The sequence below is a fragment of the Octodon degus genome, unplaced genomic scaffold (genome assembly GCF_000260255.1).
Source record: "Octodon degus isolate 3935 unplaced genomic scaffold, OctDeg1.0 scaffold00253, whole genome shotgun sequence".
Lineage (NCBI taxonomy): Eukaryota > Metazoa > Chordata > Mammalia > Rodentia > Octodontidae > Octodon > Octodon degus.
The window spans coordinates 2540127-2554137 of NW_004524829.1; the positions used below are offsets into that span (position 1 = coordinate 2540127).

The 14011-nt window shown below is 41.8% G+C and overlaps 1 protein-coding gene across 3 annotated transcripts in view; it reads right to left on the bottom strand.

Moving 5' to 3' along the window:
- The window catches only part of Arhgap44 (Rho GTPase activating protein 44), a 215289-nt gene that overhangs the window by 73217 nt on the left and 128061 nt on the right, over window positions 1-14011 (bottom strand). For all 3 annotated transcript variants that reach the window (XM_023706351.1, XM_023706349.1, XM_023706350.1), the window contains exons 4-5: window positions 9869-9945; window positions 1476-1587 (exon numbers count right to left, since the gene is read on the bottom strand). In XM_023706351.1, the coding sequence (XP_023562119.1) occupies window positions 1476-1587; window positions 9869-9945 (189 nt within the window). The remainder of the gene's footprint in view (window positions 1-1475; window positions 1588-9868; window positions 9946-14011) is intronic.

The window sequence follows — 14011 nt, forward strand, 5'->3', positions numbered from 1 at the left end:
ATGTAAGATTTTTCTAGAGTAAAACATGAATAATCATTGCCAGTATAGTTTTTTCTCCGCACCGAGTTCTTCCATATTCGTTGCACAGAGATGCTCTTTTTTACACTTTTCTTACTAAAAATGACTTCTTGAACATTCCAGTGCAGGATTTTGGTTCCAGGCCCAGCAAAAGTAGGGCAGGATATGAGAATTAAAAAAGAAAATTGGCCATCAGTTGAACTAAAAACACCCCAAGCTGTTTTTTTTTTTTTTTTTTTTAAATACACACGTAAGGGGAAAATGTGAGGAAAATCTAGTGTTTTATAAAGTGCTTTCAACTCACTCTGCTAAGCAGAGATTAGCGACACAATGTGGGCAGTGACTTCTGTAGGAAGAAGTCTAGCTATTTACAGGCAGCCTGAGTCTACCCAGAGCCCCCAGACAGGACTGGGGCAGCATGCGTCCCCACACTATTCTTCAAGACACTTGAGAATGCTCCTGGTTATGGAGTAACCTACCATAGGCTGGAATCCCAGAAGCCCAGCGCTGGTCTATGTCAATGTATGTCAAAGTATCACACCTAGAATTTTTCACTGATTCCTTTTGAGCACATCATTGTTTATCTATACCTCTGTCTCAGAAAGAGGAATAGGGTAGGCAGAAGTAACAAAAGTGGTCAAGAGAAGAAACCAGATACAGGGCATGATACAGGGCAATGCTGCCCAGACAGTAGCCTCTACATATGAGTAGGTAATGTTCACGAAATTGACAAAAGTGAACTCCTAAGTCACACTAAATGCATTTCAAGTTCCTACAGCCAGGCGAGGCTGGGGGCTACCAAACTATGCATATGCAGAACATTTCCCTCACTGCCAAGGGCCCCAAGGGAGGGCACTCCTTAGGTTTTGTATAACCAAATAAAGGCAACTGGGAAGAGTCCAGGCTTCAGGAAAATAAGCTGACTAAACACTTTGTGTCTCCCTGATATAATTTCATTTGATGGAAGCTACCAAAATATCATATAGACATTTTAAGATAGCTTTTTAAAATTTTTTAAATTTACTGTTCTTTAGCATCCAAAGAGAAAAGACTCATATAAGCACCAGCTGCAAGAGCATTTACAGAGGCTCTTGGGCCCAGGTCCCCCAACTCCTTCTAAGGAGGCACCACTGACTTCATGCAGGCGAGGATGGGGCAGAGTTGCAAGGCAGGTGGGACTCGGGCGTGGAAGGAGGTACGCAGCCAGCCAGCTCTGCATCTTTACCCATCGGAATGCCAACAGAGGAGACTGCAGAGAAGGAGACTGTGTGCAGCTGAGAGGGTTGCCATATTTGGGAATCTGCCAATGGGGCTGAGTAATAGAGATTCCCAATGAAAACCAGTGTCAGGGAATACAGTAAAGGAGGAAAACAACGAGGCTGGAAGCATAATGACCCACGTGGCTTCTGCTCGGCATTCCCTGGTCACTCAGGCCCAAGTTCAGTCCCAGCCCATACCTCCGCCAGCAGAAACAGGGGCTCGATCACATCTCTTTCTACTTGCAGCTCAAAATGTATCAGTTCCTGAGCCAACTTGTCCTCCGTCTCGCCACAAAGTTTCAGCATCTTCCTGCAACCAAAGCAGGGAAAACACACTGAGCATTCCTGGAGACATTCTGCCTCAGTTCTGATCTCAGCACCACCCCACTCACTAAACTTTTCCAAGGTCAACGTTAGGGAGCTGGCCAACAGCCACGGTGGCTGGTGACTGACCTGTTCCAACTGCCTTCATTTCAGAAATTACTCATTCCTCCAAATAGCGCTGAGTACTCACCATATGTCTGGGACAAAAGGATTCAAGTAGAGAAAGACAGATGTGGAGAAAACAGACTCACACATGCCAAGTCCACAGACGTAAAAAGCCAGGTGCTTCCCTTCCCTGGGAGCCTTCCAGAAATTAGCTGAGATGGCGTCATTCACACACCAACATCTTCAGAGATATACCAAAAATTAAAATGTGATAGGTCTTAATGGAAAAACTCTCTCTTACAACTAAGCCATGTAAACCTAACCAGTCTAGCCTGGGGAACTTAGTAACTTAGTGGGTAGGTAATTATTCAACGCAAAAAGCAGCAAAACCCATTCCTAAAGTGGATCAACAATAAGCAAATAGCGAAAGTCCTGAACAGGCAAAGTTTTCCCATATTCCCAGGCAGGATGGCAGATGTTTTCAAAGATTTTAATTACTCTCCAAATGGCTTACTTCTTTTACACTATATCATATTAACTAAAAACCATATAAAAAGTTTTTACAAGTCAACAAATCCATGAGCCATGGTAACATTTATTTTGAAGTGAGTTATATCCCTTACTATCCCTCCTTCAGTGTGTTTACATATAGTATATGATATTGCTGCTTTGCTTAAAGAAAGTGTTTAAAAATGGTTTTATTCTCAATATATGCTTATACTACTTACTTTCAAAATGTACTAATATTTGGCAGTTATCCATGTTGATGCATGCAGAATTAATCATTATGCTCTATGGAATTCCACTGTATTATAGCTCATATATACAATTATATATGCCTCCATTTATTAAGTTTTCTAACAAGCAAGAGCTTAAGCAATTTCATGGAGCACCACGCTGCATATGCATTCTCTTCTTGCTTGTGTGAGAACTTCACAAACACACATGAGAGTTTGCTTTTTGCACTGTGTTCCTAACATTGCTTTGCACTGGCTCTTCTGCAAAACTGGTTGAAGCAAAAATATTCTCTCATTCTGATTTTTAATTCACATTCATTGACTTCTAGCAAGACCAGATATCTTTTTATTTGTTTTGGGCCATGCCAGATCTCTCTTTGACAAATGTCCATTATAAATTCCTTGGATAACTTGAATTAGAATCCACTTATTTCAAGTAGTTACATACCTTTTTCACAGCTAGGTGAATGTGGAATGGAGTCTAACTCCTTTTCATATTTGCTGCAAAAATCAACCCCCAGTTTGTGGTGTTTATCTCTGTAACCTTTTAGTGGTATCTTTTATCTGATTTCCTGACACCTACATATTTCAATGTCTTTCCCTCCCTGCTGTCATGGTTTGGGGTTTTTGCAAGGTGAACAATACAGTACAAGACACGTTTTATAATAGTTTACAAGGAATCACCCAAGAATCATATATAAGTGCAGGAAATCTATCCACACATTTAATGCTAAAGACTCCAACTAAGGATCTGGATCCTGATGTCCTGCATGAGTCCAGATGAAAACCTAGAGCTCATAACAATGCCTCCCACAAGTCCAACTGGAGACCTAGAACTCACAACAAAGTCTCATGCAGGCCTGCTTCATGGATCTGTACTGGAAAGGCCCAAAGGCAGAAGCCAGGAAGCCTATGCCAGTGAAAAGAAGGATCTGTGCCAGCAGGCTGGAGGGATCTGAACTGGAGCCAGGAAGCAACACTCAAGGTAAGCACCAGAGCTCCCCCAAAAGTACCACAGCCGTCCTCAGCAACAGTTAAGTCCCAAGCTCCTCCAGCAATGAGGGAAGCTGAGTTCCCATCAGGAAAGCCAATGAGACAAGCTTCATGATGCTGAGCAGTGCACCATCTTCCCCTCTGGAGCCAGAAAGTGATGCTCAAGATGAGGACCCAAGCTTCTGCAAAAGGTCTGGATCCTGATGTCCTGCATGAGTCCAGATGAAAACCTAGAGCTCATAACAATGCCTCCCACAAGTCCAACTGGAGGCCTAGAGCTCACAACAAAGTCTCATGCAGGTCCTGGGAAAGCCAGCATGACAAGGTGCTCCAGCGGAACAGCCCAGGAGAACTAGCAGCTTTCAAGAGCTCCAACAGCTTCAACAGCTTTTCCTAACAGCATCCCTAACAGCGTTCTGCCTTTATGCTGCTAGCAACAACCCTCAGGTGGGCCTTCCACATCCAGTACCATGCTAGTTTAATTCAGCTGGGTGTAAGAAGTTCACCACCAGTTAGAAATCCACTATACCTGCTATACTAGGGATTGAATCCAGGCCCTTCACACTGAACCATAGCCTCCCCTTAAGATAGATAGATAGATAGATAGATAGATAGATAGATAGATAGATAGATAGATAGATAGATAGATAGATAAAATTATTTGAAACAAGGCCTCACTAAGTTACTAAGTTACTACGTTGCCCAGGCTAGACTCAAACTTGTGATTATCCTGTGTCAACCTCCCAGATTGTTCACATTATAGGTGTTAAAGCTACTTCTTAATTTTATGTTATGTTATGCTATGTTATTTATTTATTTGTTTATTTTTGCAGTACCGGGGATTGAACTCAGGACCTTGTTCTTTCCAGAAAAGCACTTACTCTACTGAGCTATCTTCCTGGCCCCTACTTTTTAATTTTAAAACTTTAACTATTAGATGTTGATCTTCCCACAATCTACAGAAAATGAGAATTTAGCTATGCCTGCATTTCTCTTCCATCATTATTTTTGTAAGTAGATTTCCAATGTTTGTATATTTTTATATTTTTACTCTACAGTATAGGTTTGAATATTCCTAACCCCCAAATCCAAACTTTTTGAAGTTTGGATTATGGAACATACTGGATTTTCAGATTAGGAATTTTCAACTGGTAAAGTTTATATAAGTATTCCAAAACTAGGCAAATACTCAAAATATTTAAAAAACTTGTTGCAAGTATATCAGAGAAGGGACAGTGGATCTATATTTGAAGTTAAACCGAGTACTACACTTTGTCTTTCCAGAACATTTATTTGTTCTTGCTGGAGTTAATAATCATTTTATTTCAGTCTGCTTGCATAATTCACTTCCTCTGTACCTGATTGAGCCCCAAATTCCCTTTCACTTTTCTAACTTGTGTCCTAAGATAATAAAGAAAACTTGATACAAATGAATTTCATCTTGAATTAGTATGAGGAGGAGGACAAAGTGTTCTTTTTGTATGTGAGGCAAACTTGTGTCCCTGGCATCTCGCTTCATGTTTCCTGGGATTCCTTCTCTCTGTCCTGTGTCAGAATCTTATCATTTTGTGCCTGCTTCTTTCTTGGTAACACCTTCTTTGCACAGCACACTGAGCCTTAGTTTTTTGAGGAGAGGAGAGTCACGCCCTTGGACATTTGTCACAATGTTGTTCTCCACACCCACAAGGACCCACACTTGGGCAGCATACTGCGTTCTGTGCTGAACATCTTCTGTGTTTTGAAGGCACTGTTCAACAACCTGGTTTCTTCTCATTGTTACTTCTTTTTTGGGGGGCGGGCACTGGCTCAGCCTTGCCTGGGGGCGGGGCTGATGTGGCATGTGGTGCCGGGATTGAACTATGATCTCTGTACTTTGCCTAAGCTTGCCTAAGCAGGCACTTCAGACCGCTAAGCTATCTTGCCAGCCCTTATTGTTACTTCTGGTTAAGTCTGGAAGAATTCATAATTCTGAGCCTTTGTAATGTTAAAAAAAAAATTTCTGAAGGTTGTAAAATCTTTTTCATGGTTTTCTTTTATTATTATTTTTTAATGTATTTAGGACAGAGTCTACAGGGTCTCACTATGTAGATCAGACTCACAGTGATCCTCATGTTTTCAGCCTTCCATGTGCTGGGATGTCGGGTATGCGCCACCACGCCGAATCTCAACTGCCATCTCAGAACGCCCCAGGGGCGGGGCTGGTACAGCAAGTCGGGAATCGAACCCTGGCCTCTCTGCCTAGGCAGGCGCTTCAGTCTGCTGAACTATCAGGCCGGCCCTGTAGAATATTTTGTCACAAGTATTCATGTGGGTACTCTGCAGCATAAATTTAATTTTTCTATATATTGAGTTCATTGGGCCCTTTTTGTTCAGAAACTCACGTTTGTTTCAAGTCTGGAAAGTGCTTTTGCATCATTTTTTTGTAATAACAGTCTTACTTTCTCCTCTCCTTTTTCTGAGAACACCTATTTTCAGTCATAGGACTTCCTGGATTGGGTCTCTCATTTTCTAAGATTCTTTTAATTTGCCATGTCTTTGTTTTCTCGCTTTATTTTCTGGATGATTTCCTCCCATTTATTTTCTAAACCTTTAACTGAGAAATTTGTATCTGTTTTCAATTTTTATGAGCCTGCTTTGGATCTCTGAGTGTTTTTTCCTGTAACACTTGGTACTAATATCCTGTATTTATGTCATGGACATACTATCTTCTTTTACTGCTTGTAAACCCAGATGATACTTTCCCTGAGATTTCTCCTCCTCCACCTCATCTCCATTTCCTTCAAATTGTACCCCACCCCACTCCCTGTTTGCTTTCTATGATTCAGGTCACAGACTTTCTTCATGAATCTAATGATTTTTCTACATTTAAGGTGGAGGCTAACACATACACAGAATGGGGAGAAGCTCGTCAGCTGTGAGCCTGGCTGTAGAACGATCTGGCTGAGCTATTCATCAGCATCCTCTGTCTTTTGGAGCTTTCTGGAGCTTCCTTCTGGACTTCCAGATTCCCTAGAGGGGACCCTCCTAATTTCTTGCCTAGAAGGTAAGCCTGGGGATGTTGCGAGCAGGGAGGTGGGCTAAGAAGTCTGCCTCTTGTACCGTCGGCATCTCTTGATCCTCCTCTTCACTGACTGGTGCCCCTCGTCCTCTCGGTCCCCCATTGTGGAGAAGCTTCCTTTTATTCATTCTAAAGACTAAAGCTCCAGACCCTGCTGGAATGGGAGTGGGGAAAATGAATGCCTCTTGAAGGTGTGGCTCACCAATGCTTCAGTGATCCAAGTGACACTTGGAAAACTTTAAGCCCACATTCTTTATTTTAGTCACCCACTCCATTCCAGAGACTCACCATCCTGAAGGTTTCTGGTGCCACCGATTGCCGGGCACTGTCAGCTTGTCACAGTGAACATCACGTCAGCTCTCTGTACATCCTTCTTCTCAACTGAGCAGCAGAGGTCTAGGACTTGCCCGATCAATTCTCAGTTATTACTTACAGTTCTCAAAATTACATTGCTGTTGCCTTTTAGCCTTGCTTTTCTTGCCATTGTGGGTCTTTTAAGACAAAAAGAACTCTGTTTTTACTGTGGTCGGGGTAGATTCTGGCAGGGAGCAAAATCAGATGTGTTCAGTCTGTCATCTGTACTTCCAACCTTGCTGTGTCGCAGTGTTTCAGGGATCTCTTGGGAACACTCTGCAGCAGGATTTCATGCTTACCCACCAGCGATACTCCATATTTTAAACAGCTGAGTTCATTCTTTTTTCATCTGTGATGACTAAAGGTACATGAACAGCACTGCTACCATCTTCATGCTGTTATCATGCTTGTTTACCTTTTTCTCTTTTAGACCCTTCTGTGGCTTTGCTCTTTTAGTTTCCTTCATTTATTTCCCTTTTTGCCTGTTTGGAATTACACATTCTACTCCTATTTTTCTTGTGCATACTCTTATTTTCCTAACATGCACACTTGATTGTACACTTAAGCGCAAGTACATCTTTACCCTCTTTTCAAACAATACAAGAGCTTTGCAATACTGGTTTTTGGTTTAATATTTCATGTTATTGCTATCTAATCTCCCCAAATGAATCATTTAGACTGTTAAGTTTTAGTTCAATCCTTATTTATAATTACTTTATATTGAAGGGTAGCAGAATACGGCACCCCAAAACCCACAGCTTTGGCATGAGGATTATTTGGAACTAAAGGCAAGTGAGAATTAGAAAAGAAAGAAACAGTAACTCTGCCCTCCCCCATTTGCCTAAATGCAACAAGTACATTTACAAAGGTTTTTCTCTTCCTCTCTTTAGTCGAAAACATAAATAAATCACTAGTGACAACTCCAGGTCGTTGCTCACCCAAAGATGGAGTCAAAGGAACTTCATTAACTAATCTTCATTGCCCATTAATGAATGCCCCGTGTATTTACCCTCCCATATATGCAGAAACTCTTCCTTTTGTCTTATTACTTCTCCAAAACTGGTTTTTCTTTTGTCAGGACACTACACAAGACCACATTTTAATCATCCCTTTGGAACTCATTTTTGGGTTCTTACATATATATGAATCACTATTCTTTTTTGAGACAGGGTCTTGCTATTTAGCTCAGGCTGGCCTCTAACTCACAACCATCCTCCTGCCTCAGTCTCCTGAGTACTGGGACTACACATGTTAATAAAATGTGCATGCACTTATTTTGGTCAGCTGCCTGGTCAATCTGATTTGCAGAATCCTGACCCCAAGACCTAGCATGGTCAGAGGAGGGACAAAGAAATTCTCGCCCTCCCTAATAAACGTTCAGTAACTTTTCATTAAATGTTTACCTTGCTGCTTCCATTTCGCAGCTTTCCTGTAGATTTTTTCTTTTTTCTTTTTTCTTTTTTTGGTGATACTGGAGATCGAACTCAGGACCTTGTGCTTGCCAGGCAGGTGCTAATGCCACTGAGCTATCTCCCAGCCCGCTTTCCTATAGATTTAATCTTTTTCACACAGTCTTAACTAGCTCTTCTGAAAGAACATGTAAGCAGTAGTTTCTAGTAGTAGTCTACTACACATGCAGATATGACTTGCAAGTAGTAAATTTTTACCTGAAAAACTTTTATTTTCTCCTTATTCTGCATAATTAATCTATCATAAAATTCTGGATTTCTCCGATTTTTACTCAGTTCTTCAAGATAATTCTCCTTTCGTCTCCTGGCATGCATTCTGCTTGATGACTAGTTTACCAGCTTAACTGCTCTTTTATTTACAGGTAATTATCTTTTTTTCTTAGGTTGACTTTAAATCTCTTTCTCCTTTTTGGGTTTGCAGTTGCGCTACAATATGTGCAGGGATGAATTTCTTTTTTGTTGATCTCAAATAGGACATTTTGTGCTGTCTAATTTTAAAGACAGTTTTTATTCCAATCTAAAAAAGAAAAATTCAACCATAAATTTTCCTTCTCCCTATTTTGTTTTTTTCAGGAGCTCCCACAAGATAGCATTTTGTGCTTTTAGACTTCGTCCCTGCCTCTCAATTTAGTAATCTCTATACCCATACCTCTTGTCCTTCACTGGGTTCTTTTCAGCTAGCAACTTCAGATGTGTTTATAAGTCCACCAATTATTTTGAATAGTCTCCAGTTTACTCTGACCAAGTTTTTAAATTATCAGTGTAATTTCAATTGTGAGAAGTTCTAATTGGAAGTGGTGGTACATGCTTGCAATCCTAGTAGTCTGTGAGGCTGAGGCAGGAAAATCCTAAGTTCACGCCCAGCTCGAGATATTTAGTGACTTAGCAAGACACTGTCTCAAAACAGAAAAAAATTAAAATGGGTCAGCAATACAGTGTAATACAAAGGCCCTGAGTTCAATCCCCAGTACTGGGAGAGAGGGGAGTTTCATTTTGTATTTACTCAATTCTTCCCATTCTTTCTTCAGGTTGTTGATTTTTTTTGTCAAAGATTATTCTTGAGTCCACTGTAAAGTTACAGTTTAAATAGTCACTGTACATTTCCTTTAGCGTCATTCTACTATCTTTACTTCTTAGAGTACTGAGTCTGCTACTGATTGTAGGAAAACATGCTGGTGCTGTCTCAGGAAGATTCTATTTTTAGTGTGTTTTATTGTCAGCTCAAAATCAGCAAGGCTTGTTTTGGGAATCCCACGAGTTCTCACACATGACACTGAGAGGTCACATATTTGCCTCTACTGAAGCCTTAGGGATTTTAGTTATACTTTACTGGTTCTATGATAATTTTTCCGTCAGGATTTATCTTTCTACACAGATAATAACTGGAGACAGAGGTTTCATTTTCTCACCGGCAACATTTTTCTCCCTCCCCATCCAAGTCCTTGGGCAGAATTCTCATGTGTGACACACTCCCCGAGGAGTTCCAGGCCCTTCTTTATGGAAAGGGACTTTCCTAGGTTGAGCACAAGCTCTGACATGGTGTCACCTTACCCAAGCAGTGTGTCATCACCCAGGATAGCTGACCCTTCCATCAAACACTGAGCCAGTGTTGTCAAAGGCAACTTTTTCTGAAAAGGAAACAAACAGCAAATGAAAATTACTTTCAACAGTCACCACTTATTCTAAAATAGCAAAATATCATATATAACGTCATACTAGGTATTATAGTAGCTAAGAAACAAACTTACTTTAAATATGTTTAAAACCAAAAGATTCAGTACACAGCGATGGGTTAGATTTAGAATACCAAAATTCAGAAAATTAAACTATAATCAAGTTCAATAATTAGGAAAAGTTAGCCTAAGGTTTATACACATTTTAAAATGAAACAGGCTGTCGAGCAGGAAAAAAGAATTTCAAAGTTACAGTATCAAAAAGTTGAACAATGTGTTAGTTACCAAAAATCAATCGTTTTCTAGAAGAGTCCATTAGTTCCATTTTATAACCAAGGTAGCTTTATGATCCAGACAGAAAAGTGCTCACATACAATTACAATACAAAAAAAGCAGAAAATAAAGGTACCCTGAAAGAATAAACATGAAAGGCCTATAGGTAGATGAAAAAAAGCTTTTCACTCGTCATTAGAAACTTGCAATTAAGGATACAATGACATACCGCGTGGATGGCTATAAAATTAGTGTTTCTAGAAACCCACATAAGTACTGGTAAGCGTGTGCAGGAAACATTGGCAGAGGAAATGTAAAATGGAGTGGCCCTGGCAAAGTATAGCAGCAGCAACTCAATACGTTAAGCAGAATTACCACATGACACAGGAATTCCAGTCCTAGGTACATACCCAAAATAAATGAGAAGCAATATTCTAACAAAAATGTACATGGATGTGAAGACTAACATCCACAAAGTGAAAACAATCTGAACACCCACTAAAGGATGCAAAAGTAAAAGCGTGGCCTGCGCATAGAGGCAGTGTCATTCAGCGTTGACAACACGGATGAACCTAAAAAAAATCAGACTAAGTCAAATATTCCATTTACAAACGGACACATTCTATCACCCTATTTACATGAAAGGTCCACAATAAGCAGACATGTAGAGACAGAAAGGAGACCAACAGTTAGCAGGGGAAGGAAAGTTGAGGCAAGACTGCTCAGTGGTACAGGGTTTCCTTTCTGGGGTGATGAAACTCTTCTGGATCGCCATAATGGTGACAGTCACACAATGCCGTGTGAGCCCCAAATGTTAAGATTACTGTGCACTTCAGAATGGTGCCTTTTGTGAGTACCAAGCTGCTTGCTACATTTTGAACAGGATGTGTCTCCTCAAAGTCTCAAGTGGAAAGCTTGGTGGCTGATGGGCTCTAACTTCATCAGTGGCATTCCCAGGAGACGATGGGAGGGGAGGGAGCGGGTGATGGGAACTGACCTTGTGAGCTATGCCTTGTCCCCATCCCTTCCTCAGGGGCTCACCTTCCCCCTCTCTGCCTCCTACCTGCCACACGGTGAGCAGCTGCCCTTTGTTAGCCCATTCCACCACAATTTTTTTGCCCCACCACAAGTTTAAAGCAACAGAGCCAGCTAAGCATGCTCAAACTAAGCCAAGATGCAACTTTCCTTCTTTAAACTGTTACTCTCAAGTATTGCATTACGGTGATGAATCACTAGTACACAACAGAAGAAGGTAGCATGCTCTGTCCCCTCCTCATGAAGGGCCAAAGCCCTGACAGAGTTGACCAGCCAGCACTCACAGACAGCAGCCACAAAGCAAGATAGGAACCCCTAGCATAGCCTCATCTTCCAGCCATTATGGGCATACAGATAGCTCTTCACAGGGCAGGCCAAATAGCTCAGCGGATTAAAGCACCTGCAAGCAGGCTCAGGGGTTGAGGTTGGGGTCAGGGGCCTGCTGTGCTGGCCCTGCCCTCGGAGCACACTGAGATGGATTGAGACTGGGCATGGCGGCGCCTGCCTGTAATCCCAGCACTTTGGGAGGCTATAAATAGGAGAATCACTAAGAGTCTGATCTAGTAGTGAGACTCACACGCTATAGACTGTTCCCTAAAAAAACACCAAAAAAATGGTTCTTGGCTCTTCATATAGTGGTTGTTTTTTTTTGTTTTTTTGTTTTTTTTGTGGCTGGCTCAGCACACCCTAGGGGCAGGGCTGGTATGGTATGTGGTGCCTGCACTCTTGCCGAAGCTTGCCTGCAGCTGCTTTAGACTGCTGAGCTATTTCACCAGCCCCTAGTTCTTCATATAGAAAGTGACTAACTTACACCCAGCCCAGGGGGGTTCCAGTACTGTCAACTAGAGGTCTCCCTCTACAATGCACGTACAAATGGAATGCTCATAGAGGATGGACACTCCATACAGGAGCAGCAGCACACCAGCAGCAAGTAAAACTAAACACTGCTCTCATAGAACTCCTCCTGCAGAGACAGTTAATAAGCACCATTAGATCCTGCCCTATGTGTGTCTTCATTTAGCTACTCATCAATATCCTCTTAATAATCTCAGTAACAAACTGATAATCACAAACAAAGTGTATTCTCTGAGTTCTGGGAGCCAGTGGTCACCAATCCCTGAGATCTACAATTGAAAACAGATGTGAGGAATGATTTTTGTGGGACTAAGCCCTTAATCTGTGGGCTTTGAAGCCAGGAGTAACACCAGGTGGACAATGTCAGAATTGAAATAAAGTATAGGACACCCAACTGGGGTTTGGATTATTGCAGAAATGTTTATGTCTATGTCTATGTGTATGTGGTGGTAGGGATCACATGTAATTGGTCACAGAAGTGTTGCATGTGAGTGGAGAGAGTATATTTTTCACATAAGTGGGCTTACCATCCCAGTGTGAGTTCACAGGAAGGGCATATGTTAACATACTGATTCACAACCAGGGTTGATTTTGTCTTCCTAGGGACATCTGGAAACATCTGGAGACATTTCAGGTGTTGTGAAGTGAGCAATATTGCTGGTATCTAGTGAGCAGAGGCCCAGGATTCTACTACACACCTGTCAGTGTACAGGACAGCCTCCACTGACGTGAATTGCTAAGCTCAAAATGCGCAGTGGTGAGGATAAGAAACTGGTTTAGTTTGCAAGTTCTTAGAACTTGCAGAAAATGAAGATGCTCCAACCTAAATTTCAGATCATACAGTCAGTCATACTGGCCAGCTCCCATAGAAAGGCCATTGTGGTTTATGGCAAACACTCACAGTTCCCATGACCTAGCTTCAGGGCAAGACTTCAGCTTTCCTGAATCTTCCTTCAGATTTTGACAAAGTAGTGAGGGAGGATTCTGCCTACCATGGTGTAAAGAGGACTTCTGCTAGCCTAGGACTACACATTCATTGGAGAAATCTATCCGCCAGTAGGTGAGCAGAGTTTATCCAGATATGGAAAATCAGACTAGTCTATGAGTTGAGCAGGTAACTACCAATAAGTGACAAATGAGGAAAATGGTAGTTTCAAAGGAACAAGTACAGCCACTGACAGACCCCAGCTTTGGAGATAGGGACCTGCAGGGGCAGACAGTGTCGTGTCTGCATAACACAGCACAGCTCAAAGCAACAGAGCTGGAGGTGATTTATTCCTGGGCCTGGTGAGCAGCTCCATTTCCTCAACATCTCATCACCGAACACTCACACTGACAATGCCCAATGTCCTCAAGGGGCAAAGAGGATAGAATTACGTGACCAAGTGCCACAAAGAAGAAAAACATTCCTGTTTCAATGTCTTTTTAATTCTCAATATTTTAACAAGAAAAGAAGAATAAGATTTCTCCATTTCACCTGCTCTAGCACACCGACTTATCTATATCTGTTTAATTTTTGAACAGCATCTGGCCTTCCTTTGCACACAAGAACGGTTTTCATGTTATTCCCTATCACTGTCTTGGCGCTACCTTGCTTTCTATTCTCGTTCGTGGTGCTGAGCGCCTCCATTCGTGCCTGGTAGGAGCCGCACCACTGAGCTACCACAAGCTCTTTTTCCTTCGCAAAGCAGCTACCTAAAAGACTACATGCAGACAGCCACGTGCGCGTACTCAGGTCCTCTGCCAACGCGGTGAATGCCCCTCTGTGAGGGATGCTGAGGTCAATTAGAGGACTTGGATGCCAAATGCAGGAAAAGGAGGGTTAAATGGTGAACACTCAGCTAAATGTATCAAGTTT